The following is a 27505-nucleotide window of genomic DNA, read 5'->3' as shown; positions in this document are numbered from 1 at the left end:
TTTCCTTTGCTAGGATAACTAAACATTGAAAATTACCAAAATTGTAGTTTGAAATTAATGTCATTAAATTGACAGATTCGTATTTCGTCTACTACTTGCAAACTTCATCAGTGTTTTGTTCTCGAATTGTCAAACGAAGGTACAAAGGTCTTTTGCTCGATTGATACCACCATTTGATAGTTTTCGTGTTTCGATTTGTGCTTTTGATTTGAGATGGCCGTAGTGCGTCCATCCCCGGGACAAAATTCCCGGGATTTTGTCCCGGGAATTCTCGAAATTTGAAAAAAAAAACAAATTTTGGTCTGCAAATTTTGATTTGTTTGAGGAAATAGATGAACAGTTGAATACTTCGTAATCGATAAGAATTTTAAAGCATTAAAATTTCTTTTCGGCATATATCAAAATTAATTAAGCTTATTTAAGAAAATTGTTTAAAATTCAGTTTACAGATCCGCGAAATGCTTAGTGCTTAAAATATTTCCTACTTAATTTTAATTAATTTAAAAGACTTGGTATTATATCTACGATTATTTATGATTTCAAACATAAAAAATATCAATTAACCCGGGCATGGTCTTCGGGTCTATAGGACCCAGTAGTACTATAAAAGTGATTGTAACTTTTGACCAAAAACACCTAGAGATCTGAAATTTTGTGACTTTGTGTAACTTATTAAGACACACATTCTGGCCAAAAATGAACTTCCGGTGGCCACCGGAAGTGCCCGCCAAAAAAAAACTGACACCAATGGTATTCCGGGTCTATAGGACCCAGAAATGTTTTCGGCTGCCAAAATTCGAGATTGTAACCGATTTTGGATGTCTTGACCTCGAATGAAAGGCTAAGATGTCTGTTTTTTGAATCTGACCGGCAGAACCGGTTTTGGACACCGTGGCCACCGGGAATCTGCTATAACCGAAAAAAGTCCTTTTTGAGGCCCCTACTTTGAGGACCTGTATCTCCGAAACGATTGCACATAGCAGGTTGCTTCCGGTTGCATTCGACAGATAATAACCTGAATTTTAAGCCCCAGAGAAAATAATTGGTACATAGTGGCCACCGGTTCCGGTCACCCGGAACTTCCGGAAAACTAGATTTTTGCAGTTTTTGACATAAAACCGTCACACGGACCAGTTTTTTGAAACGGATTATTTTGCAAATTATTGCAGAAGGATACTACATACTACCCCTGACTGTTTGGTATCGGTTCTGGCCAACTGTGGCCAATCCGGAACCGGTTCCAGGGGTACCCTAAACGGTTCCAATAATTGTCACGCTAGAAACCCGTCATGTTGCATATCAAACTTCATGAAATTGAAAGTTATGATCATCTGATATCATGCCGATGTCCCCTGACCCAACCTGGTCACTCCGGAACCGGTTACCGGTGGCCACTGAGGGACACTATAGGAACGTGCAACGAACCCTATCATCCGACGTATCAAACTTCATGAAATTGAAAGTTATGACCATCTGAGGTCATGCCGATGTCCCCTGACCCAAACTGGTCACTCCGGAACCGGCTACCGATGGCCACTGAGGGACACTATCGGAATATGCAATGAACCCTATCAACCGACGTATCAAACTTCATGAAATTGCAAGTTATGACCATCTGAGGTCATGCCGATGTCCCCTGACCCAACCTGGTCACTCCGGAACCGGTTACCGGTGGCCACTGAGGGACACTATAGGAACGTGCAACGAACCCTATCATCCGACGTATCAAACTTCATGAAATTGAAAGTTATGATCATCTGATATCATGCCGATGTCCCCTGACCCAACCTGGTCACTCCGGAACCGGTTACCGGTGGCCACTGAGGGACACTATAGGAACGTGCAACGAACCCTATCATCCGACGTATCAAACTTCATGAAATTGAAAGTTATGACCATCTGAGGTCATGCCGATGTCCCCTGACCCAAACTGGTCACTCCGGAACCGGCTACCGGTGGCCACTGAGGGACACTATCGGAATATGCAATGAACCCTATCAACCGACGTATCAAACTTCATGAAATTGCAAGTTATGACCATCTGAGGTCATGCCGATGTCCTCTGACCCAACCTGGTCACTCCGGAACCGGCTACCGGTGGCCACTGAGGGACACTATCGGAATATGCAATGAACCCTATCATCCGATGTATCAAACTTCATGAAATTGAAAGTTATGACGATCTTAGGTCATGCCGATGTCCTCTGACCCAACCTGGTCACTCCGGAACCGGCTACCGGTGGCCACTGAGGGACACTATCGGAATATGCAATGAACCCTATCAACCAACGTATCAAACTTCATGAAATTGAAAGTTATACCATCTGAGGTCATGCCGGAAGACGAGGGGTTATTTTGCAGACATGGTTTATCCATTTATCCGGCAGAATAAATCTGCCAAGCTTTCTAGCTCAGTTTAACAAAAACGACAGTGGTTGTAGGCCCTATGCCGATTTTGTGCAGGTAATATCTAGCAGGACAATGTCCTGTTACAAGCCCTGCGAGTATTCGTAGTTCCCTATGGTTTAAGCCAAGAAGTTTCTTGGTAATTGAAGGACTTGGAGTGATAAAAGTTTTAGCTTGTTCATTGCATATTCCGATAGTGTCCCTCAGTGGCTACCGGTAACTGGTTTCGGAGTGACCATGTTGGGTCAGAGGACATCGGCATGACCTCAGATCGTCATAACTTTCAATTTCATGAAGTTTGATACATCGGATGATAGGGTTCATTGCATATTCCGATAGTGTCCCTCAGTGGCCACCGGTAGCCGGTTACGGAGTGACCAGGTTGGGTCAGGGGACATCGGCATGACCTCAGATGGTCATAACTTGCAATTTCATGAAGTTTGATACGTCGGTTGATAGGGTTCATTGCATATTCCGATAGTGTCCCTCAGTGGCCATCGGTAGCCGTTTCCGGAGTGACCAGGTTGGGTCAGAGGACATCAGCATGACCTCAGATGGTCATAACTTTCAGTTTCATGAAGTTTGATACGTCGGATGATAGGGTTCATTGCATATTCCGATAGTGTCCCTCAGTGGCCACCGGTAGCCGGTTCCGGAGTGACCAGGTTGGGTCAGAGGACATCAACATGACCTCAGATGGTCCTAACTTTCAATTTCATGAAGTTTGATACGTCGGATGATAGGGTTCATTGCATATTCCGATAGTGTCCCTCAGTGGCCACCGGTAACCGGTTCCGGAGTGACCAGGGTGGGTCAATGCATCAGCATGACCTCAGATGATCATAACTTTCAATTTCATGAAGTTTGATATGCAACATGACGGGTTTCTAGCGTGACAATTATTGGAACCGTTTTAGTGGTATCCTGGAAGCGGTTCCGGATTGGCCACAGTTGGCCAGAACCGATACCAAACAGTCAGGGGTAGTATGTAGTATCCTTCTGCAATGATTTGCAAAATAATCCGTTTCAAAAAACTGGTCCGTGTGACGGTTTTATGTCAAAAACTGCAAAAATCAAGTTTTCCGGATGTTCCGGGTTACCGGAACCGGTGGCCACTATGGACCAATTATTTTCTCTGGGGCTTAAAATTCAGGTTATTATCTGTCGAATGCAACCGGAAGCAACCTGCTATGTGCAATCGTTCCGGAGATACAGTTCCTTAAAGTAGGGGCCTCAAAAAGGACTTTTTTCAGTTATAGCAGGTTCCCGGTGGCCACGGTGTCCAAAACCGGTTCTGCCGGTCAGATTCAGAAAGTAGACATCCTAGCCTTTCATTTGCGGCCAAGACATCCAAAATCGGTTACAATTTCGAATTTTGGCAGCCGAAAACATTTCTGGGTCCTATAGACCCGGAATACCATTCGTGTATGTAGAAAACGAAGACCATGGCCAGGTTAATTTTAATTAATTTTTAAACAAACACCGGCATCTGGAGCAAATCAGGACAAAAAATCAAAATCAAATTATTCGCTCTACAGCATTGCCTTGGCGTTCTCGATTGCGAGATTCCTACTCGAAACTAGGTGTCCGAAGGCTTGATTGTTGAGGCAATTGCAAACCTCTTTTTACACCTTAACTCCCATCCACCCCGGATTGTTAGTCCAACTGCCTACCAGCGACTCCACCGAGGCAGACGACTCCTAAACCTGGACACTAACGACCTAACCTCTAGACCGGGGCCAACATTTACTTCCCCGTCCGACGGAAGGCGTGATCAGACCAATCTTGTCTCGAAAAATGCCACCGGGACCGACTGGGATCGAACCCAAGCCGACTGGGTGCCCCTGTACCACGGGCCCCATTTTATTAATTTTGGTTTCATGTTTTATATACAGTTTCAAAGATTTTGTTAAAGCTTTTGTAGTCATGCCATGGAAAAAAATCAATAAAAGAAATATATTAATAAGAAACTTAATTAATTCGAATCACAATGGTTTAGAAATTGTGGTTTATTTGAAATCCAAAGCACAACAATGAACAAAGAACAATCATTTTTTAATGTTTTTTAAGCTATCTAATTTTGCTGTCCCTGTTTAGATTGAAGTGTAGATTATCAACAATTACTAGTATTGAGGCCATTCTATGATTTTAAGCTTGAAAACATTAAAATTATAACAAAAACTTTGATTTTATGACTGTTTAAAAAATTTCCCGGGATCTCGGAAATTCCCGGGATTCAAAAAATATTTTCCTCATTTCCCGGGAATTTCAAAACCCGGGAAAATTTGACGCCTTAGATGGCCGTACTCTATCTAGAGCTAGGAAAATATTCTTAAATCGTTATCCTTAAAAAGACGTTTATTGTATGTTCATTTTTTTCTTTAAAAAAGTTTGCACACAACACAACATCAACGCTGATATTTATTTATTTTTTATGCACATTTTTTCTAAATAATGAAGAAAATCGGATTTATGCTATGTGTGCTATTTTTTGACACGATTGTTGTTAAAATATAGTACGTGGTACATGCTTTTTCGATTGCAAATTGAATTTTGCAGCTAATTTTTATTTAATTTTTCAGACTTTCAATTCTGGCATAATGCCAGATAAAATTAAAAAGTGAACAAAAGGTGTAAAGTGAAACTTAAACAAAAACAAATTGATAATGAAAACAATCTCAGATGTAGAGAAAACAAAATAAGAGACGTTTCCAAAATAAATTAAAATTATCGAAATGATTTTTAAGTTTTTATTTTTATTTCATGACAATTTATTCATGTTATTTGAAAATAAATGTTATTCGTGAACTGTACTTTAACAAACGATCGAGTTGCGTATTTTCTGTATTAGCAATATTTTTTTCCAATTATTGTTAGGCGTATAATCAATATTTTTTTGAACTCATTGTTGTTCATAAAATTGATGAATAACTGTAAAATATGAAAACGCTGTTTTCATTGCCTGTTAGGAAAAAAACTATAAGCATTAAAAAGGGCTTTAAAAAAATATAAAAATCACCATTGCAAAGGTGGCCCGGTTTACGCAGAAAAACTTCCCGGCCGTCATCGACGCTTCAATTTGCGATCGCCTCTGGATGCTCAACAGGAGTCGTCTCTCTTCCGGGGATCTTTCATACCAGCGAACGTTGTAAACTTCATCGGCTACCGACAAACTCTGATGAAGAAAATGTTGGAAAAGGTTGTGTCATAACATTTTCATACACCTTATATACGAATACCGCTTCGATGAGTTCCGTTCCGAGCATGGAGAATGCAAAGATCAAAAATATATTGTACTGCACCGCAACGCTCATCATCGAGAGCACTGAGAGATCGTCTCGAATTATGGAAAAAATAAACATCAAGTAGCAGATCTGCACAATACATGAGGTGTACAAATAGCCCAACAAGGCGAAGAGGGCCGTTTCCAAACGTCGGCAGCTTCTGTAATGTGAATAAAATTTTAATTTATGTTTAGTTAAAAAAATTCAAGCACTTTCCTAAACGCAACTTCGTGTATTTCTACAATAAACGACAGTTTCTCTTGAAATTTATGCTTGTTTTCGATTCCATCCAGTTCCGATATTTGTTGTTTGACAATTTTAAACAAGCACGAAACGTGATGAATAAGATTCCAATAGAAAGTTTCTGTAGTTGTTGTGTGGAGAACTCCGATGTTGACGAGAACAACCGATACAAACATTACGGGTAACCAAGTAATGAAATTGGTGCAGTGATCAAACAGTACAAAACTAGATGAGAAAATAGTTAATTACTGTTCTGAAAAAAAAAAATACGAAAGCTAAATAGTATTACTCTGCTTGTACAACGGCAATGGTGGGCATTTCTCCGTTTCGAAAATACTTCCCAGTTGCCAGAACAATCTGCACCGGTCCGTACAGCAGACACTGCAGTGTGAACCCCACCGTGTATCCTTTCGCGAACTTGTCCGCAGACATCTCCAAGTGGTCCAAAATATTCCTCACCTCGCCGCTGCAGTCCTCCGACACAATCGCCAACGTCCGCTGGACATCGTCGAAGACCTGGCGCAGAATCGAGCTGCCTCGGGCGAAAAGACACATGCGAACCGTAATTCCGGTTACGGCCATCACCTCGAAAAACCCCTTGAGGACCAGCTTCAGCTGATCTTGCTGGTGGCGGCAGCCGTAGGCAAGTGCCGGTGGATCAAGCCAAAGGAAGTAGAACGCAATTTGAATAAACAGTCTCCTTTCGAGAATGTTCTTCGCGGGATCATTCCAGCCGTAACCCAGGAAGCGTAACACTTTGGCGTTGAACGACATTGACCCGTTGAAGGAGCGCTTCTTCGTGAACAACATGGTGACAAATTGTGGGAAAAGGTTCCAAGTTATCGCTTTTATGGAACTTACTTTAAAAGTCAATTCAATTTGTATCGCATAGGGGAGAATTGTAATTATATTCATTAAATTTATTCCTTTAATTGTGTCCTTGAACTTACTTGGATAGGCTGGACCAATGCAATTATTTGATACGTAATAACAGTGTCCCAGGAATTAAAATCTAACGTCATCGTGATCTTGCTATCTTGACGCGAGAAATGCCAATATCTTAAGACAATTTAAATTATCTTTTTCAAGAAACTTCATTTGAATTCTTAGAAGTTTTTTAATGGCATTAAAAAGAGTGATGGTTTCTTATGAGTTGTATTGTTTGTCATCTGTTAAACAATTCGAAATTACGCATTATGTTATCCTTCAAAATGAAATACATTGCTGTCAGTAGAAAATTAATCACAACAGAAAAAAAATTAGGTTAATTCTGATTCAGTTGATAAGAAAAAACCGATTTTATCAAATGTTACGGTAGATTTAAAAATGTTGAAATTATTTGATTTGTTTACATTTAAAATGCTTCTTCGCTTCTTTAAAAAAATGACGCTATTTTTGATTTAAAGAAAACATATTTTTTCCCAACAACCATTGGTACCACCCTAAAGAGTGCGGTGCCTGTGTGCAGTGCAGTGCAGTCAGTCCTGTTTTTTCGTGTTATTTTCCGTCTCTTTTGTGTTGCTGTTCGGGTGGGGTACGCGAAGTCGTGATTATGCAGGTTATTTTTTTGTGTGGTTTTGTGTCGCTATTCGTATGGAGTGAGTGATTGTGGTAATCGAATAATAGCATCATTAGTGCGCTGGAAGTGGGGACGCGAAGTCGTGATTATTCAGGTAAATTTTTTTGTGTCGCTATTGGTATGGGGTGAGTGATTGTGATAATCGAATAATAGCATGACGCGAAGTCGTGATTTTTCAGGTAAATTTTTTTGTGTGCTTTTGTGTCGCTATTGGTATGGGGTGAGTGATTGTGATAATCGAATAATAGCATGACGTACTGAATTATTTGTGTCTTGAGCGTAATTTTCGTTGAGTAATTGGTGTTTTTGTGATTTTTTTTTGAGATCTTAATTATTAGTTTTGTGATTTTCAAAGCCCTTCCTATATCATCGTTGATCGGAAGGCACAGCGTCGGGTAAATTGTGTATAATGTTTTGAATAAGGTTTTATTTTTTATGGTGAAAAAGCCATTTCTATATAATGATCGAAAGACGCACTGACATTTTGGATTAATTAATAGTGGAGTGATATAATTGTGTGTGAGTGACTTTGTGTGTTAACCAAAAAGACCTTCCCATAGCATCGTTGCTCGGAAGGCTCGCCGACGGGTCTGTTATGAAAGTCCTCCCCATAGCATCGTAGCTCGGGAGGCATCGAAAAGCCAATACCTTATCCTACTAACCAAAAAAAATAATAATCACGTGATGCTTGAAGGAGATGCTGTGGATTCAACGGTCTCAAGCGGTATCAACAAATATATAGCGAAAAACTGTGTGCTTGATGAGTCTGCAACTTCAACTATCGGACTAACATTCCTCCCTTTCGTTGAACTGCAGGCTTCTTGGGAGGGCGCCGGTATTGACTAATAAAGTAGGGATCTTCAGAGGTTAAACAGTGAACGGATGGTTGGCTCCCACTGATCATTTTTGATTCATTGTTTAACTTCAGCTGATCTGTCAATAACGGAGTAGCAGCTCATTGGCAGTCGACCATGCTCATGCTCATGCTCATGCTCACAACCATTGGTACCACCCTAAATGTCATTGAAGGTATTGCATACAAAATTCAATCTATTCAGCAAGAAATATTTAAAAAATTTCAAATCAAGCTTTACTTATGAAAAGATCTTTAAGTAGATGATATCCAAATATTTTTGTTTAAATTTAAATTAAATGATCAGAAACAATCGCTAAAGGTTTCATTTTACAATCTTGAATATCAGACCAATCGCTTTCAAAATGTATTTTTCAAACCTCGATGGTTTGACACCAACTGTTGTCAAACGAACGGGGTCACTTTTTAGTTTGACACCCCTTTTACACGGAGTTCACACACACTACCAAACGTTTGTTTTGATAGTGCACGTGAGCGCCGTGTAAAAAGTGACAGTTCGTCACTTTTAATTTGACTTTGACCAACCAACGGGGTACAAAATAAAAAAGTGTCAAACGAAAAAGTGACCTACCACCGGGGGTTGTGTGTAATGACTATGACACATTGAAAGTTTGACTTATATTATGTGCCAATATTTTAAACAAATATTTTTCTAGGGGTCAACTTTGGCTGTATTTTTTTAACTAACTTTCCCGTTATTTTAAGTAAAAAGAAGTATGGAGCAGGTTTTGTAGTGTCCCAGACTATGACTCTACCGGGGGGATGGCAACCCTATTCCGACCAAAGCAAACTGACAACAGTCGACATTAGCACGGTTGTCAAATGAGAGCCCACAACAAAAGCACTAGCTGTCAAATGGTAGCCCATAACAAATCATTGTTTGGGTTTTTGATTTTCAAATTTCCCGCAATTCAAACGATAAATACCGATAAAAACACGTGAATTGTGTTGCTGATGCCAAATTCTATCATATCCTTGGAGATTCCTCCCAATATTGGCTGAAAATTCATATCGAAAAAAGTGATTTTTCTGTTTACCTTTTTTTGCTTTTTTTCTTTTGGTCGATCAAACAGTGCGCCCGTACACTCTGCTATTGAATTGTTTGAAGTTTCGATAACTAGTTCAAAAGTTATGTATAAAAATGTGTTTTCACATATATCCGGATCTCATTTATATGCATGTAAACGATGTCCGGATCCATCATCCGATCGTTGGTTAGGTAATCGAGAGACCTTTCACATGAGTCAAAACCATTGAAGATCTGGCAACCCTGTCTCGAGTTACGACCACTTAAGTGATATTTATGTACTTTTTTGAAGCCGGATCTCAATTAAATGTATGCAAACGATGTCCGGATCCACCATCCGACCCATCGTTGGTTAGGTTATCGAGAGACCTTTCCAATGAGTCCAAAACATTGAAGATCTGGTAACCCTGTCACGAGTTATGACCACTTAAGCGATATTTATGTACTTTTTTGAAGCCGGATCTCAATTAAATGTATGCAAACGATGTCCGGATTCATCAACCGACCCATCGTAAGTTAGGTAATTGAGAGACCTTTCCAACGAGTCCTCAACATTGATGATCTGGCAACCCTGTCTCAAGTTATGACCACTTAAGTGATATTTATGTACTTTTTTGAAGCCGGATCTCAATTTAATGTATGCAAACGATGTCCGAATCCTTCATCCGACCCATCGTTGGTTAAGTAATCGAAAACCCTTTCCAACGAGTCCACAACATTGATTATCTGGCAAACCTGCCTCGAGTTATACCACTTCTGGATCTAAAAAAATAGCTGAAATATGTGTCCAAACCACTAATATTACCCATTGTTGGTAAAAAGTGAGGAAGGCATCAACCACATAGGTGGTTTAAGTTAGCTTTTTTCAACCTTTATGATTTTATCATGATTTTTCGAAAAATTGTCAACACAAACAATATTTTATCAACTTGTGTCATAGCTCAAAAGTTTGCATTTTTGCCTTCTTTAACATACAAAAATAATAATTTCCAAAGATGATTATTGTGTGAAATTCAATAATTTGTGTAAACTGGGTAAATTGTTTAAGCGGATAACTATTTTTTCTGAGATCATTTTAAAAACCAAAAAAATGTCTTTTAAGTTCTTTACACCGTTCTTTAAAACTTAACCCTGAATTGCTACGTTCAAAACAAACTGATTTTTGAGGATTGCTCTCATGCCATCAGGGTTGAAAGAAAATCTCTTCTAACGAATATGATTGCTTGAAGAATGGCCCACTGAGTATGCTTAGATCTCGTTTCTCCTGACTGTCACTTGATCGTTGAGTGTGGCAGGGACGATTAAAAAAAATATTGGGTTTAGCGATCAAAATCTTGCCCCTTTACCGTCAGCAGTCATGGGTTGTTACTATCAGCAATCGTACACTTGACGAATGACAGCAAGTTGAGGCAATTTGACAATCAAGACTATTCTCAGCAGTCTTATTCGTTAGGTGTCACAGGCAGCGATTAATCGCTTATGGTACGTTCGTTTGATGGCTAGTTCCACACTGAGTGCCGCACTCAGAGCTGTCAAAGTGTTTCTTTGAAGAAACTCGCGCTAGTTCCGCACGAGTTTCGCCGCCATCTTGGAACTGAAACTCTAGTGCCGCACTCGATATTTTTTCAGTTTCATGCGAGTTCCAAGCACACTGACAGATAGATGACGTTCGATTGAACCAAAACTGACACCGACGAGTGCGGCACTCAGTGCCGCACTGGCTGTTCAAACGAACGTACCATTAGTTAATCATAGTCGTCGGATTTTCAACACTGGATGTCATCGATAAAATAAGTCGTAGAAGGCGTAGATTGCAAGAATGTTGCTGTCTTTGACAAAGTTGCTTGGGTTGGCATGCCCAACAATTTTAGTTGAGTTATCCATAGAATTGAAGGATGACCGTGAAGTACGAGAATGTTTTTTTGATAGCCTGAAATATATAGTACAAATTTAAATCCAAAGACACTTTTTAATCTAAATTCATCACAAACCGTCGCAAAGGAGGTCCTCGTCAGGTAGAAGAACTTCGCCGCCGTTATGGCGGCCTGTTTTTGCGCTCTCATCTGAACGAATAGCAGCAGTCGTCGTTCGGCGGGTGATTTTTCATACCAACGAATCGAATATACGGCGTCCGAGACGGACAGACTCTGAAAAGATGCAACGCTCATGTTCATTAACGGTGCCGGCCTTGTCCGGATGGTTAGACTGTTCGAAACTAACCGCTTCGGTCAACTCGGTGCCCAGCATCGAAAAGGTAAAGATGAGAAACACGTTGTACTGCAGGGCTACGCTCATCATCAGCAGGAAACCGAGGTCTGGCTGAATGACGGTGAAGACCAACAGCATTGAGCACATAATTGTTATGAACGATAAGTAGAGAAAGCTCATCATGGCACTGATTGCTTGCTCCAGTAGACGAGTGCTTCTGTAAAGGGGGAAGCTACAATTGGTAAATATCTCTTGGTATTTTTGGATTGTTCTACTTAAAAGCTCGTTCGTGCATTTCCACAACGATTGAGAGTTGCTCGTGAAACTGCTTCGGCGTACTGCAATCGTCTAGTTCCAGAATTTTAAGGCGAATTATTTTGAACAGGTACGAAACATGATGCAATATATTCCAGTAAAAAGTTTCGTGAGATAATAGAGCGAACACCAGAACGTACAAAGCGCAAGTGGAGGCTAGCATTGTTAGTAACCAGACGTTAAAGTTGCTGTACTGGTTGTAAATCAGATAGCTGTGATGAAAACCCCCTGGTGTGAGATTTTTATTGTGAAATAAATAAGTTCGTTACTCACTCAGCTTCCAAGAGAGAATACTTTGGATCTTCGCCCCAAACAAAATACTTCAATATCGAAACCAAACCTTGGGCCGGTCCAAACAGCAAACACTGGATTATGAGCATCCCGCCGTAACCTTTGCATATGTAGTCAGCAGATATGGTGAGATGATTCAGAACCTTCCGTACGGCATCACTACTATCTCGGGACAGCTCACCCAACGCAAACTGCACCTCGTTGAACGCCTTCTGCAGAGTGCCATTGAACACGTACAAGTTCCCAATCCGAATGATGCAACTTCCGGCGGCCACCAGCTCGTACACACTTTTGAGCATCAACTTCGAGGACGGCTGCTGGCGCACGCAGAAAAGGACTCCCGGGGGAATGAACCACGTGGTGTAGGCCAGATACTGCAGCGTGGCACGCAGCTCGATGCCCGACTCACCCCAGAATCCCAACGCCGTCAGCACGCGGATATTGAACGCCATCATGGCGTCGAAGTGGTGCTGCTTCCGGAACAGCATGGTTGAGACGAAATGGGAGACAGGTTGGGAACAACTTGATTGTATATAACAGAAATTTACTGATTTTTTTGTGAATTTCATGGGAAATAGTTTATTTTTCCTCATTTAAATTACTCTTCCCAGAATTGCTTTTAGTGTGTTTTTTTTTCTCAACTGGCACATTATTGAGAATGTCCAGACTTAGTGTCATTGGTGGTAAAACTGTCACATCGCGGTGAGGTACGAAAAAGCGGATTGAAGGGCCTGAAATATTCAAACCATGTTACGGAACTGAATCAATCAATTATTCTTCGCCAGTACCGTGGGACTTACAGCAGCAAACGCTTCATGGAGAGCACATTTCCCGCCGTTAAAACCAGGCCGCCATCTTGGGAGATTGAGATTAATAACGCGTGCAAACTGCGCACAGTGAAAACATTTTTTTTATTAATAATTCAATTTTTGTTACAAGAATTACTGTAGTAAAAGTCAAATTACACAGTAGTTAAGTTAACCGTTTCATGTGATAAAAGTTCAACTTTAAATGATGTCATCGACCCGATGTGTGCTTAATAATCCCAAATTTAGTAGTTTATTTTGCAAATAAATAATTGCATAATAAATCACCTCATAAACATACACTAACTTTTAAACGTACATTGCGGTAAAATTTTACATAAAAACAATAATTACTCTATTTCCATTGTGTGCCTGCAGTTTTTGTACTTTGTTTTACTGTGTGCAGTTGCTTTGTTTTGGTTCCGTTGCGAACAGCTGTTCTTTTGTGCTGATGCCATAATTGACAGCTCCCTTTTGTTTTGGTGCCGTAATTGACAGCTTGTGTTGGCTACGGGCGAGTTTCCTCTAGTGAGATATAGATGTCGCCCCCTGGTTAAAACGGTCGTCTTCTGTGACCTCATTAGAATAAAAGAGATTCTTTTAACAAACATGGCCGTCAAATGGCCGATCTGGCATGATGCCTCCCAGAGCCTTAAACTCTCATACTATTCTCTACAATGTAATTGATTCGAAAATGTTATAAATATCATGGTGTGATATGGCAGAGGATTAAAAAATACAGGTGTGCCGCTGTAAATGTTTTTGTTTACTTCTGTATGTAATGAAGATTGATTATGTTCAAACTTTTTTAAGGCAATAAATCTGCATGACTGTGCGTCACTGAAAATATTTTCTTAATATTTTTCACGGGAAAAGCACTAATTTAATGCTTCGACGTAAAAAGTATTTTTACCGGTTTTCGTCCTAACGTGTAATGAAAGGCGGTAAGAGCAATCTCAAATGTTGCTCCAGAAGTAAAAAAGTAAGCGAGTTGATACTGAAATACTAAATTATTTAATGAATTACAAGATGTTAAGCTCAAACGTAATTCTTAGAAAACTAAGTACTGTAGTGGTTTAAGCATCATACAATCTTCTCAAAACAGTGTAATACGAAAATGTAGATCGAAGAACCTGAAACAAAAATGTACATTAGAATAATTGGCTTAACCTTTTCGACAGTCTCGCTAGTGTAAAATCTGGAGCAAAATTTGAAAAGGGTGCATAAGCATTTTAACAGCTAGAACTATTTTGCAAATTACGAGACAACAGGTAACTATTTAACAAAACCTGCAACGTGCAGCGAGTTTTGCGAAAAAGTTACTTGTTGTCTTGGAATTTTCAAAAAAGTTTCAGCTGTCAAAATGCTTATCCGCCCTTTTCTCGTGTTGCTCCAGAAATAAACTGAATCACTTAGTAAATCTCACCGCCCCAAATGTTTCCCGGTTCACGCAGACAAACTTTTCCGCCGACATCGTGACCACTTCTTGGGATCTCATTAGCACTTGTAGTATTAGCTTTCGATTTTCAACGGAACGTTCGTACCAACGGATCTCATAGATGGCCTCAGCAGCAGAAAAACTCTGGAAAGGAATTTTCTAGATTTCATGATTCAGACAATTGTACTTTTATTTTTATTTTTACCGCGCTCATTATTTCGGTACCGAGCATTGAATACGCAAAAATCTGAAAGACCATAAACCACAGTATCAGAAACATTTTGTACAGCAACTCACAATCTTCACTGGCCTGTTTGAAAGAATAAATATATTGTAGTTAATTTCTCTTTCCACTTTGCAAAAACATACCGTAGCCATCACAATCATTGTCATGCAAAGAGTACAAATGCATGCTCCGTACAAATATAGTTGGAGTTTACCCAAAAACTCATCAAACTGCCTGGCGCTTCTGTAACTGAAATAATTGAACAACTTGACGAACACAGCGTTTCGAATACTAACCGATATGCGATTTCCTGTAGATTAACTACTTTGATGAGCTCTTTTCGTAATTCTGATTCCTTTTGGAACTTGTCCAAATTGCGAAACTTTGCAGCAACTATTCGAAACAATCCCGCGATCCGAATCAACTGACACCAACTGAACAGGTCAGATATAATGCCAGCTATCAGAATGTAAACCCCGGCCAGCCCCGTAACGAAGGCCACCAAAAGCCATATTTCGAATTTGGACTTGTAGTCGAAAAGTACGTAACTGTTCGGGAGAGAAACGGTCGCCGTTGTAGTTTTAAAAAAAGGTAGCCAGATGAACCCACTAACTCAGATTCTATCAGGTTGGAGAGCGGAGGGACAACTCCTGTGGCCGCATATTGCACGATGACGATTGTAGGAGGGATAAAGCAATACACGACAATCACTACACATTCAACGTTGAAGTACCACTTGATGATCAGATCGGTCACTCTGTGTAACCTTCGACGAAAATCGTGAACTTCCGCCTCCTGAACTTCATCCCCCGAAATAGGCTTTAGAGCTGCCTCCAATTCTCGGTGAGTTAGCTCCAACTTTGAGCGATATCCGTACAGTGATGCCATGTGGATCACGTACTTCACGATGACCATAAGTTCGATCGACGTTTTCATCACCAGCCGGACGTGGGACATATGGTTGTAGCAGAAGAATAACGCCGGGAGGATCACCCAAGAGGTGGCCACCGCGTAAATTTGCTGCGTGCTTGTAAAATGGTTGCCGTCATTTTCGGACGTCCAGTAGCCGTAAAATTGAAGGATTTTTATTAAAATCTTCATTTTGGTTTATGCTTCGGTGTACGCCCACTTGACTAATGAGGAAAACTTTAAAAGTGATAACATTAAACTACAATTCTGGATCGTTTAATTTATGATGACTCATCGTTAACCCTTTAGTTGCCATTTTTCTTTTTTTTATAATCACTACTATCATGTAACTTTAGAAAATGACCAAAAAGCCAATTGAAACCGATAGTCGTTTTTAACCAATTGAGAAACACTCTTTTTCTTGATTACGGACAAAATACAATGAACTACAAAAAATTACAAAAAGGACTGCGCTGGCCCAACTTGAGTGGAAGCATGAACTGTGAAGTCTCCAGAAACACGTGCACTTTGAATATTTCAAAAATATTTAGAGAGGATTAGTAGTAAAAGACGTTTTGTGATACTTTTAGCTTTTTATGTTTTTATATTAGGCATAAAATTACTTATTTTTTTAACCCGATCTCCTCTTGGCCTCGTCCAACCGACAACAATTTTAATTAAAATGCCTTTAAATACTTTTTCCCAAATATTGTGATCTGAAGGGTGACAAATTGGGTCACTGCAGCAATTACCTTTAATGATCACAAAAATTGCGTTGACGTCACTTGTTGTAAATTTGCTAGCTTGCTGTTCTCAGAATGTTAATCAAGCTGACATGATTGCATCTAGATGCTAGAACTAAAACATGTATTGTCATTTTTGCTAATTGATTGTTGCATTAGGGTGTAATATCAAAATCGATTTTCCAGCACAGCACTTTTTCAGTTCCTTTTGGGGTCCTAAACAACTCCCCAAAGTTTGGGACCGATTGGTTTAGTCCTCACTTTGCGCAAAGCGATTCAATTTTCCATATAAATTTGTATGGGGAAAACCATTTTTTAGGATTTTGATATTTAACAATTCGACGTTTCATGCCATATCAAACCCGGACTCATATTCCGATGCTTTGGAAGGTGCTCTACAACTTTGCCGAAGAGAGTATGGTGCTAACTTGCTCCTGAAAGAAGATATAGAGCCCTCAAAACTCGTCTAAAACGTGATTTTCGAGCAAAAAACACGCTTTAGACGAGTTTTGAACACGCTGTATCTTTTTTTAGGGGCAAGCTAGCACCATACTCTCTTCTGGAAAGTTGTAGAGCAGATTCCAGAGCATCGGAATATGAGTCCGGTTTTGATATAGCATGAAACGTGGATTTAATAAATATCAAAATCCAAAAAAATGGTTTTCTCCATACAAATTTATATGGAAAATTGAATCGCTTTGCGCAAAGTGAGGACTAAACCAATTGGTCCCAAACTTTGGGGAGTTGTTGAGGACCCCAATAGGAACTGAAAAAGTGCTGTGCTCACTAAATTTAGACAACTTTAATTTTTTCCATACAACCATATTACACCCTATTGCTGCATATCTTGAATTTGTTTTTATAAACATCACAAGAGGCTTTTTTCAGACAAAGCCGTCATCGATCAGAATTCAATACTTTTTTTGTTACAAAAAAAATCATTTATCATTTATTTATATTTTTTTTTTCTCGTTTAAAATCTCTCGACTGAAAAACAAAGAAATTCTTTTTTTAGTCCCAATAAAAATTCAAATAAGTTTTGGAGGTCCTTTAAACCAAATTTCCAGTTTTTGCTTTTTGGGTGTTTTTGAAACCGCCTTGAGTCGGTGGTAATTAAAAACACCCAAAAAGCAAAAATTTAAAATTTGATTTAGGCCGTTGCAAATATTTCTTAAAGTTTATGTCCCTCGACTCTGACCAAAGTCAAGGGGGGGGGGGATAAAAATAAAAAAAAAAAGTATAAAAGTTGAACTAACGAGAATTTCACAAAAATTCAGAACATTTTTAAATATGCCCAAACATGCTAAATATGATTATCAATGCAGGAAAATGCATTCTAGATTGTTTTCAGTTGATTCGACTTCTATTTTCATGAAATTTGAAGTTTTTTGGAAAAATATTTTGTTTGCCCTCTGATTTTTTAGACCAATTTTTAAGGGGGGAGGGGGGGGGGGGGGCGACGTTAACTCTGAAAAATATTTGCAGGGGCCTTATTGGACCTTTTCAAAAAAAAAATCCAGAATTCTTTGTTATTCATCAATAAAAGTGTAATTGTTTGGTTCAAATAAAAATTAAACAAAAATATAAACACCCAAAGCAAAAATATGTATCAAAATCTGCAACAGTGGGTTTGTAGCAAAAAAAGTTGCATTTTAAGGTGAAGCCGTTGATCATTTTCGAAGAAAATTGATCTTCACTATAAAATTTTCTATATAAATTTCAATTCAACGAATATCTGCACCAAAATTAATCAGCAAGTGCTAGTTGTTGCCTTCTTGAAGAATGAGGAATTTTTGCTCTAAATCAAATGTGTTTCAAAATTTATATAATTTTGTGGAACAATCATTGACGCCCAAGTTCGCAATCATTGATTAATGACGATTTCCATAACTTTACAAGGAATGGGATAATCGTTACCAAAAGGAATCAGCATGTGTAGGGCACTATTCTAAACAACTTGTTGAAAGAATTTTGTCAAAATATTGATAGTGACGCAAAATTTATATCTTTGAACGAAAAATCATCACAATGATGGAAGTCTTCACGTTAAAACATTTTTTGCAGTTTTGTCCGTGTGTAAACATGTCAGCGATCTGCAGTTCTCACCAACACACCCAAAGGAAAAATATATCTCAAAATCTGCAACATTGGATTTGCTGCAGAAAATGTCATATTTTATAACATTTTTTGCAGCAAGCCCGTAGATCATTTTTGCCCGCGTGTAAAAATTTCAGAGATCTGCAGTTCTCACCAACACATATAAAGCTGGCCCGTCCCCGAGCAACAAGGTAATCCATCCTTTAAAGGTACGGCTATGTTTCTATAGCTGTATTAGTGTGAGAACGGAGAGAAAAAAATTTTGTCAGGTTTAGCTACGAAATGTAATTTTATGTAGTTTTTCTCTCCGTGCACTGTCAGAGCAGAGCGGTGTGACGTCATACCGTTTATTTTGGCAGCGAATGCAAGGGAAATTTTTAGTTTTTCAAGTTTTTCGTGGATTTTAAGGAACCTGTGCCGCGCCAATGTCATCCAATCCTTTGGATAACCCGGATAACGATCTGCAGAAGAATGTTTTGCAAAAAGGTTAACAAAAAGTTTGAGAAATTTTATAGTTTAATAACTTATACTTTTATTCGCAGCTGTTTCAACAATTTTTGACCCGGAAGAGTCAGTCCGAACAAGCAGAGTAAGGATCTCCGTCCGCTGGCATAGGAGGAATGGACCCGTGAAGTTGCAAGCTATTAAACGTTGGCGGCGGATGTTTTTGAGCCGTTTGATATCTTGACTTCTGGGAAACCGACGGGAGCGGAACTGACGGTGGAAACGGTGGCGGAACAGATTAGCCAAACAGTGAAGGAACTAGATGGTTTGGCCAAGCATTCGGCAGTAGCAGCTCGGTGGCGTTCCTGTACGCGTTGTTCTTGTCCCGGTCGCCGTACAGCCGGCGATCACGTTCAGCATCAACCCCTTCAGCAGCAGTCTATTCCGCGCCAGCCGGGGGAGATACCATCAGTAGCGGCGTCAGAAGTACCACGAGTGTAAAGAGGAACGCCAAGCATTTGCCGCAGTGTACCGTGCGTCCGAAGCAAATGCTCTGAGTCGATATCTACCGAAGAACCGCCATCACTGGGACTTCGGGAATAGGAAAATTCCCAATGCACCGCCGGTTGTGGCCAACAATCAGGTGCATAAACAGCTTGAACCATAGCAGGTCGTCATGTCGACGCACGACCGGACGGCTACCGCCACACATGAACTAAGCTCCCCAGCAGCTTTATCCACTTCCGCCCCAACCGCAGCGTCATGTACGGCATGACATGTACCACTTGCGCAAAATTGACCAAGACTCAAAGTGGTTTCCTGCCCAGCAGCAGCAACATAAACCGTTGATGCACCAGGTCGCAGCACGGTGTTCAAGATCAGCTGCCCTTGGGATCTTCACCCCTTACATTGCAGAAGCACACGGAACCAATTAAGCGAGCGAAACTTCCTCAAATTTGGTGAACATCGAAGGAAGCATTGATGGGATATGTTATTCCTTTCCTTTGATAAACGCGGACCCTCTGAATGATCTTTGATTCACAATAAAATCACAGTCTGATAAAATCATGATTTGAAGTGTATATTTCTCTACCAATGTTCCATTTAAATTGTTTAGGATATTGTTCTATATTAACTTTTCTTTTCGCTAAAGCTATGATTTTCATTCATTTTTTTTCTTTTTTGTATGGACTTACTTCAATAATTGAATAATTCTAGAGTAAATTTTCAAAAGGTCCTATGTGCAAAAACCTCAATCTGAGTAAATTAATGTCAAAGTTTTGCTGGATATTTTTTAATCCCATTTAAACAAGGTTTAATATTTTTCAATTCTAAAAACGCACAAATGGACCTAGAATGATGCTTTTTAAGTGTACTTTACGGGAACTATCAATAGTCTTGTTTAAACTTATTTCTGAATAAATTTGTTGCATACGACCTTTGAGTGCACATAGGACACGCTTCATAGAACTTTTTTGCAGATAGGATTTATCACATTGGAGCAAATGTGTGCAGCATTGCACATAGGACTTTTCTTAATTATATTTAAATCTCTATTTAAAAAGAACAACTTTTTTATAAAAACTATGTTCGCCCAATCCTCGCGCAACGTGTAGGCAACAGCTGATTGAGAGCATGAAATGTTTCAATGCTTCCAGCGTGAGAGAGAGAAACCGTTAGGAGAGAAAAACAACCAACCCGCGCTCTCGTAAACCCAAACGTAAACATCTGTCGGATAGGTGCTTGCAATTTAACTTACACGACAATGTAAACAATCTTTGCTTGGTTGCGGATAGGACTTTTCAGATTTTTATAGTTTTTGATGTTTTTGAAATGATTTTTTGCCAAAGAAGTGCTAGAATCTTGTTGAAGGCTGATTAACTAGAGTTCAGGTAAGTTTTTCTGTTAAAATACAGCAATGGTAGTGGTTTGCAACCTTGTTTGCAACCTGAAATTAGTATTTTTTTTAATGATAATATTTTTTTCAGAATCTGCTGCACTGGTTTTGAGGACACATCGGCAACGGCGAAACAAAACTGAGTCGATCTCGCTAGCCGGAACGAGAAGCGCAAGAACGACGACCCTCCAAGCTGGAGACTTCAGGTAAAAAGAAAATGAGCAATCAACCACTTGGCTGCCGTTGTCCACTGAAAATTTTGGCTCGAGCCAAAATTCTCGGTGGGTGGTAAGTTTAATTTGGAGGATTGCGTGATTTTAGTTTTGAATTGATGTGGAATTTTGTTTTTAGGTGTCGTGAAGGCGGTTTGCTGACGAAAGTAGCAGTGGTAAGAAGGACAAGCACCGGTAGAACGGCGAGCGAGACAACAATAAAAACCGGGATCGGAACTAGGATCGCGATCGGGAGAGGGAAAACGACCGTCACCGGCACAAGTACAGTTCTTGGTCGGGTTAACAGTCGAATTCATCGTCCTCGAAGCACCACCACGAGGAACGCCAACGAAAGCTTTCCCACTCGTCGTCGTCCTCGAATCAGCATCCACACAGCAGAGCAAGTAGCCGGCGAGAATCGACCTCGAACGTTACGAAGGACAAGGAGGTCAGCGGCAATGTCGTGAGCGTTCCAGCTCTGGTGGTTTCACCCTCGGTTTCACCCGCCGCGGCCGAATTAAAAGTCCCGGAAGCGGCCGTAGATGTGGTGGTCGGTGCATCACGTCGTTGACATCAACTGCTGAAAAACTGGCCCAAAGTTTTTCTCCAAACTCTGCTCTGCTCCACCGAGCGATCGACGTAGACAAGGCAACATGGCTTGTGATTTGCGATTCATAAACAGTTTGTTAAGTCTTGCACAACTTTTTTGCCAAATTTTACTTTATTAAATTGAAAAGATGTAAAATTGTTACCTCGGTACTTGATAAAACAGAAATGATTTGGGAACATAAAACCAAGTGAGAAAGACCTTGTTATTTGGCGGGCGTAGCGACATTCGTCGCTGGAGGAACCGGTTACTCCGATGTTGGAACTCTGCTGCTGCTGGGAACGTTCCGACGCGGGCGTTGGACAGGTCGGTGGCAACAGAGAAAGGGTGGCATCGGCGGTAGCGGTGGAGATTGCTGGGCTTACTCTTCGGAAGTCGATGGCAACGGAAACAGCTTCTCCGTACTGATATCGTCCCCGTCGGCCAAGATAGTCGTTTCCATTGCGACGCCAACGACTTCGTCATTGCAGTTTACTGCAGTCTCGTAATTGCTGTTTCTGCGTGGTGACGACTTCCTCGATGATGGCTAGGCCAACGACGACCACTACGTCTACGGCCGCTTCCGGAACGTTCTTCCGCCGAGGTCGATTCTCACAGGATACATAATCCGTAGGCTTAGTAATTTTTCTAATATAGCTAAAAAGTTATCGCTGATTTGCTTATATTTTATCTTTTTATATTTTATTGAATTTCATACCAAAGCAACATTTAATTATCTTGTCCAGCCAGAATGATTGAAATAAATTAAAATTTCTGTGACATTTTGCCCAGCTCAAAATATTTTTTGAGGATTTCATCTCACTTTTCAAAAAATAAAAATCAAGAAGCCAAACATTATTTAAATTGGAGCAAAATCTTCAAATTTTTATTTAAAATCAGAACAGAAAACTAAAAAAGTGGTATTTTTTAACTTCCACGGGAACCATCCACCTAAATAATCAAATATCGTGAAAATTAAACAGGAAACAGCAAAATCTTAAATCTCCCTTTTCTTTGGTTTGCCCTCGGCCGTTCGCTTTGCCGGGGTGCGCTTCTCCACGTCCAGCAACACCGGATCGGGCAGGATGGTTTACTTTTTCTTGCAGTGCGGCGGATAAACTCCGTACCCGTTGGCAATCTCTTGCACAATTCACCGCTTGAGCCGCTGGCTAACACCGAATGCCTCCCTCCTCAGCTGGTTGGCGTCCTCCACCCACTGGACGCATTGCGGAAAGCCACAACGAACCGCCTTCAGGACACCTAAAACAAAAAATTCCTCACTAACTCAAAACTCGAATCACGCAGTCCTCGACGCAGTCCCTCAAATTAAACTTACCAACGGCTGTTCCCAGTCCCCGGAAGTCCCCAGCTTGGAGAGTTATCGTTCTTGGGCTCCTCGTTCCGGCTAGCGAGATCGACTCTGTTTCTCTGTTCTCGCCGTTGCTGATTTGTCCTCAAAACCAGTTCACCAGATTCTGAAAGAAAATTTAAAAATCAATCAAAAAGGTTGGTTTTAATCCGCTACCACCGTTGATTTTTAACAGAAAAACTTACCTGAACTCTAGTTTATCAGCCTACAACAAGATTCTAGCACTACTTTGGTAAATAATCGTAAAAATAATGGTAAATAATCGTAGAAAATATTAAAAGTCCTATCCGACTCAGGCAAATAATGTTTACATTGTCGTGTAAGTTAAATTGCAAGCACCTATCCGACAGATGTTTACGAGAGCGCGGGTTGGGTGTTTTTCTCTCCTACAGTTTCTCTCTCTCACGCTGGAAGCATTGAAACATTTCATGCTCTCAATCAGCTGTTGCCTACACGTTGCGTGAGGATTGGGTGAACTTGAAGTTTGCAAAATATTTTTGTTTTAGGGTTTCATAAAAAAACGACCTATACATATTTTTTAATTAGCAAAATAACCATGTACATAGGTCATTTTGATATGGGCGTATATTAGGCGTATATGCATCATGACTATAAAATTATATAGATGGCACATAGGTTGATTTGCTACGGTTCTATGTGCACGTTTGACTCGAATGCACATAGGACTCCCGAGGGGCAAAACAACCTATATTTATTTGGGGTAGCATTTTTCGAGAGTGGTTTTAGGTTGTTTTGTTTTCTATCAATAACTTGAAAAATAAAAGGCTTTTACAAAATCGGATCAGCGGTTCGTGTAGTTTCCGGCTTGCTGAACGTCATGCAATAAATAACTCAGTTTGCTTATTTTGTCGGATAGGACCTTTTGAAAATTTACTCTAGAATTATTGTCGATTCCCTTCCCCAACCACCACCCCCTCCCAAAATGGTACACGTGGTTTATGCGTTAGAAGTGGTTAAGTGTTTTCCATCTAGAAATCAATAAAATTCTCGGTTAAATCTTTCGCAACTTTTTCAAAACACGATTTTCATGCAAAACATGCTTTTGATCAATTTGTTGCGTAATAAAAGTTTTCTAGAGGAGTGTGTTGTTAGAGAAAAGTTTGAAGTGTCTTTTTGCCTGGTTGCATGGAGTTTTGACCGTTTAGGCAGGATTATTTGTTAAATTCAGCATTGAATTGTTGGGCAGAGAAGGTCTTCTTCTTCTTAGTCCCTAAACAATCTTTTCACTTTGTCGGCAGCTATGTCGACTGTCAGGGGCTAACTTCAAGGCCGAGCGAGCAAGCTAATGATGGGTTGCTCAGTTGCTGTGGGGCAAAGTGTCAGCACGTGACGTTTATTTTAGGTAAACGATTTGAATTATTGTGAAAATAAATAAAAATAGGGGAACAGCATCTAATTCCAGCGTGCCTGTAATGTTGCCATATCAGCTCTTTGACATTCAATTACAGCTCATTAAAAGCGTTTTCAACTGAAATCGAGTGATAAATAGCTCAATAGGAAGTGAGCAAGCAAGTTTCTTCAAAAAGTTTTGCAAAATTTGTTGTTTAAATAGTGAAAACCAGCCAATTGGACGGAGTTAGGAGCGAGTGCTTAACCTGCCAAACATACGAGAATTTCCCCTACTTGAACGGAAGGAGTTTCACTAGAGAAGAAGTTTCGTTTAAATCGTGTAGGCCGTCGAAGGTAAATATTTTTTTCGCGAGTGTGGGGCAAAGTCGGCATCGGAAGGGTGCACTGGAAGCAATTTTTATTTGCTGTGTTGGGCTTCAGCGTTTACACTGCTCAAGTCGTGCGAAGGCGGAAGAGGCGAGCCTGTGTTTAAAGGAGCTTTCCAGTCCGAAGGCAGCGATAAATTACAAAAAAAGTTCCTTGACTGGATAACCGATTCAAAGTTGGTGAGCGAGAGATGGATGAAATTCACAACGGTAGGGACTAGAAGACCTGTGATTAGAGGTAAGTTTTTCTAGTTTTCAGAGTGATTTGGCGTTTTATTTATTTACCAAGGTTAGTCCAGTTTTTTCGGTTAATTTTATGTGTACACTTTATAATATTTGTTTTTTATACTTCAAATCTTTTTTATTAATCAGTTCAATCTGGCTGAAATGTGTATGTTCTGTTTATTTATGTCTTTTCTTAATAATTATTCCAATATTATCTCATCAACAGAGAGCGAGTTGTGGCGCTATAACCATGGCAAATAGTGTCCAGGGCATTTGTGGAAATACTATGTCCCATCCTAGAGGGTCCCGGAGCACCAAAACTTCTTAGCATGGTGCTCCCAACGATAAATTGCCAAAACAAACAGGAACGTGAGCGGGGGATCCCCACGTTTCTTCCTCCCCTGTAGATTCAGAAATGTATTGCTGTTTGAACACTCGTGCTCAAACTCAATCCAATTCAACGAATCATCTTTGCGGTAAACTTTACGCAGTTGGCCTGGCCGCTTTAACGTTTGTGTTGTTTCAATGCATTCTAATGCAATGGCGCACTGCAAATGTTGATAATGACAAGAAGATGCTAGGCGTCAATCAACCTAAGGCATTCTCCAGGATGCCCTCGAAAGACTGGCTGCGCTAGGGTTAGATTAGATTAGATTAGATTAGATAAAAGTTTTCTAGAAATGCATAAAACATACAATTTAATTAATTTTCCATTCATTTTGTATATCATCATATAGTAGCAAGAACGGAATGACGTCATCACCAGAGGCATCGCGAATGTTGACACTGTTTTGCTTACTAACACTAAACCAAAGCGTTTTCAGCCGGACCTGTTAAATATACGGACATTGCCCGAGCAACACTCCAAAGAGAAGCATATGTTGGTGCTCTTTCACTCACTTTTCATCAAGCGTCCATGGCGCGGTGGTAGCGTGTCGGATCAATAACCAAGAAGTTGGTGGTTCAATCCTCGTTCTACTACACTGAAATAAAAAAAAAGTACAAAATTCCTTTATTCTAGGAATTTTGCCCCTTTTCCTTATTTAGTAATTTGGCTTCCTTCTTCGCAAGAAGTAACCAAATTCCTAAATTTGACAGCATGCTTTGCCAGCCTGAATTGACCAGTGGCGCCAACTTCATTTGATTAATTGAACTTCAGAAAAGTTCAGAAAAGCTTGAAAGCTCATCAAAGCGACATCTGGCGGTGGTGGAATGATTCTGAAGCTGAAAGCACGTTAGGCGACATCTGGTGCCAATCGGCAGAAATAAATTTGTTGTTGGTAAAAGTTGAGTTTGATTTTGGTAAAAATAAAAGAAAAACCAAAAACTCAAATTTATTCGACATTTTCCGTAATTACACATGAAAAATCGATACATTGTAATTATTAATACTATTCTTTTCACAAAATTCTGCCCGTCATGTATGCTCTTCCGAATTCCGCCATGAGGTTGAATCTTCGAGAAGCGAATGTCCATTTCCGGCCAGCCAGCCCATTCATCCGCTGAGAAGCATTCGTCCGGAACTGTGCCTAAAAGGACATTGAACATTGTTATTTCTTGTCTAAACTGCCACACGGCGTCGAACTTACTTTTTCGTGGAGGAAAACGGTTCCACGTCCATTTCTCCGGCTGACAGCCAGCGGATCAGCTACTGTTGTCATCAGATCCGTCAAAAGTCCGCAGAACAGGTGCCCGGACGTTGACTGAGCAGCTTGGCCATTGTTGGATTTCCGGCGGACGTCGATCTTGTCGGGGATGTCGAAATCCGGCAAAAAACCTTCGAAACTTGGCGTGACTGAAAAGATGAATCGCACTTTAATTATAGAAGCAATTGGCAAACAAATTTAAACTAGGGGAACTATACCCTTTCTCAGCCTATTTCTATTATCGGCCTATCAGCACTTTGATCATGAATTACAGCTTATAAAAAGTGTTTTTGACTGTTCCAAAGTAATAAATAGCTCAAATAAAAGTGAGCAAGCAACTCTCCATTGTTGAAACATCTGAAAATATTGATTTAATAGCAGAAACGGCAAAAGTGATGAGAATTGGTCGAACGGCTTAGTGTGATTAAAATGGGTATATTTCCCCTACCTACCATATTTTAGTCAAACAATCCAACGTAGATTCCGTGTGGACAACCGACGGAACAACCACCGGTACCGGAACGTTCCTGCTTGGGTTGTTCTTCGCAGCTCTTGCTCTGCGGCGTCGAAATTGTCATGGCACACTTTGACTTTGACAAGCCGCTTTTGTTCTGCAGAAGGGTACAAGCTTTAACCCTCATGAGTCCACGATATTAAAAAAATAACCCTTGACGAAACATGTGTAAATAAAAATATGTTTTAAACCAGGATTGAAATTTGAAATTTATTGTAGAAAAAATCTAAATTTGAAAAGGTGGTCATCCACAAATGACGTAGCATTTCAGGGGAGTTGGGGTTACGCTCTATATTGAGTAATTTAAAAAGAGTGAGTATTTTGATTTTTGTCTGCTTTCACAATATTCAAAATTTAAAATGCTAAATACAACTAAAAAAGTAAAAAACAAGATCAAAAATAGAAGAATTTCGAAACTCTTTAGAAATTG

General features: G+C 40.0%; 3 protein-coding genes and 3 long non-coding RNA genes across 6 annotated transcripts; 1 reads left to right on the top strand and 5 right to left on the bottom strand.

Moving 5' to 3' along the window:
* Positions 1 to 5144: 5144 nt before the first annotated feature.
* On the bottom strand, positions 5145 to 6766 carry LOC6040696. Its single transcript, XM_038248608.1, has 5 exons — positions 6223 to 6766; positions 5907 to 6158; positions 5646 to 5850; positions 5426 to 5581; positions 5145 to 5368 (listed from the first exon to the last, which is right to left on the bottom strand). The coding sequence occupies exons 1-5, from the start codon at positions 6741 to 6743 to the stop codon at positions 5309 to 5311; spliced, it is 1194 nt and encodes a 397-aa protein (XP_038104536.1). The 5' UTR covers positions 6744 to 6766; the 3' UTR covers positions 5145 to 5308.
* Positions 6767 to 11243: 4477 nt separating this feature from the next.
* On the bottom strand, positions 11244 to 12716 carry LOC6040697. Its single transcript, XM_038248304.1, has 5 exons — positions 12210 to 12716; positions 11897 to 12148; positions 11634 to 11838; positions 11405 to 11560; positions 11244 to 11343 (listed from the first exon to the last, which is right to left on the bottom strand). Exons 1-5 carry the CDS (start codon positions 12713 to 12715, stop codon positions 11290 to 11292), a joined length of 1173 nt encoding a protein of 390 aa, XP_038104232.1. The 5' UTR covers position 12716; the 3' UTR covers positions 11244 to 11289.
* A 1312-nt stretch (positions 12717 to 14028) lies between these two features.
* LOC6040698 (odorant receptor 13a) lies at positions 14029 to 15817 on the bottom strand. The gene is made up of 6 exons (XM_038248907.1): positions 15311 to 15817; positions 14994 to 15245; positions 14841 to 14940; positions 14677 to 14781; positions 14460 to 14615; positions 14029 to 14166 (listed from the first exon to the last, which is right to left on the bottom strand). The coding sequence occupies exons 1-6, from the start codon at positions 15796 to 15798 to the stop codon at positions 14110 to 14112; spliced, it is 1158 nt and encodes a 385-aa protein (XP_038104835.1). The 5' UTR covers positions 15799 to 15817; the 3' UTR covers positions 14029 to 14109.
* A 5101-nt stretch (positions 15818 to 20918) lies between these two features.
* On the top strand, positions 20919 to 21796 carry LOC119765316. Its single transcript, XR_005276639.1, has 2 exons — positions 20919 to 20993; positions 21139 to 21796. It is a non-coding gene; the product is annotated as an uncharacterized LOC119765316 (long non-coding RNA).
* A 621-nt stretch (positions 21797 to 22417) lies between these two features.
* On the bottom strand, positions 22418 to 23304 carry LOC119765315. Its single transcript, XR_005276638.1, has 3 exons — positions 23140 to 23304; positions 22922 to 23060; positions 22418 to 22845 (listed from the first exon to the last, which is right to left on the bottom strand). It is a non-coding gene; the product is annotated as an uncharacterized LOC119765315 (long non-coding RNA).
* Positions 23305 to 26202: 2898 nt separating this feature from the next.
* LOC6031897 lies at positions 26203 to 27172 on the bottom strand. The gene is made up of 3 exons (XR_005276649.1): positions 27014 to 27172; positions 26505 to 26710; positions 26203 to 26444 (listed from the first exon to the last, which is right to left on the bottom strand). It is a non-coding gene; the product is annotated as an uncharacterized LOC6031897 (long non-coding RNA).
* Between the last annotated feature and the right edge of the window lie 333 nt (positions 27173 to 27505).

This window comes from Culex quinquefasciatus, chromosome 1, assembly GCF_015732765.1.
Source record: "Culex quinquefasciatus strain JHB chromosome 1, VPISU_Cqui_1.0_pri_paternal, whole genome shotgun sequence".
Taxonomy (NCBI): Eukaryota; Metazoa; Arthropoda; class Insecta; order Diptera; family Culicidae; genus Culex; species Culex quinquefasciatus.
The sequence above is the reverse complement of the archived record's forward strand: the minus strand, read 5'-3'. Positions and strand labels throughout refer to the sequence as shown.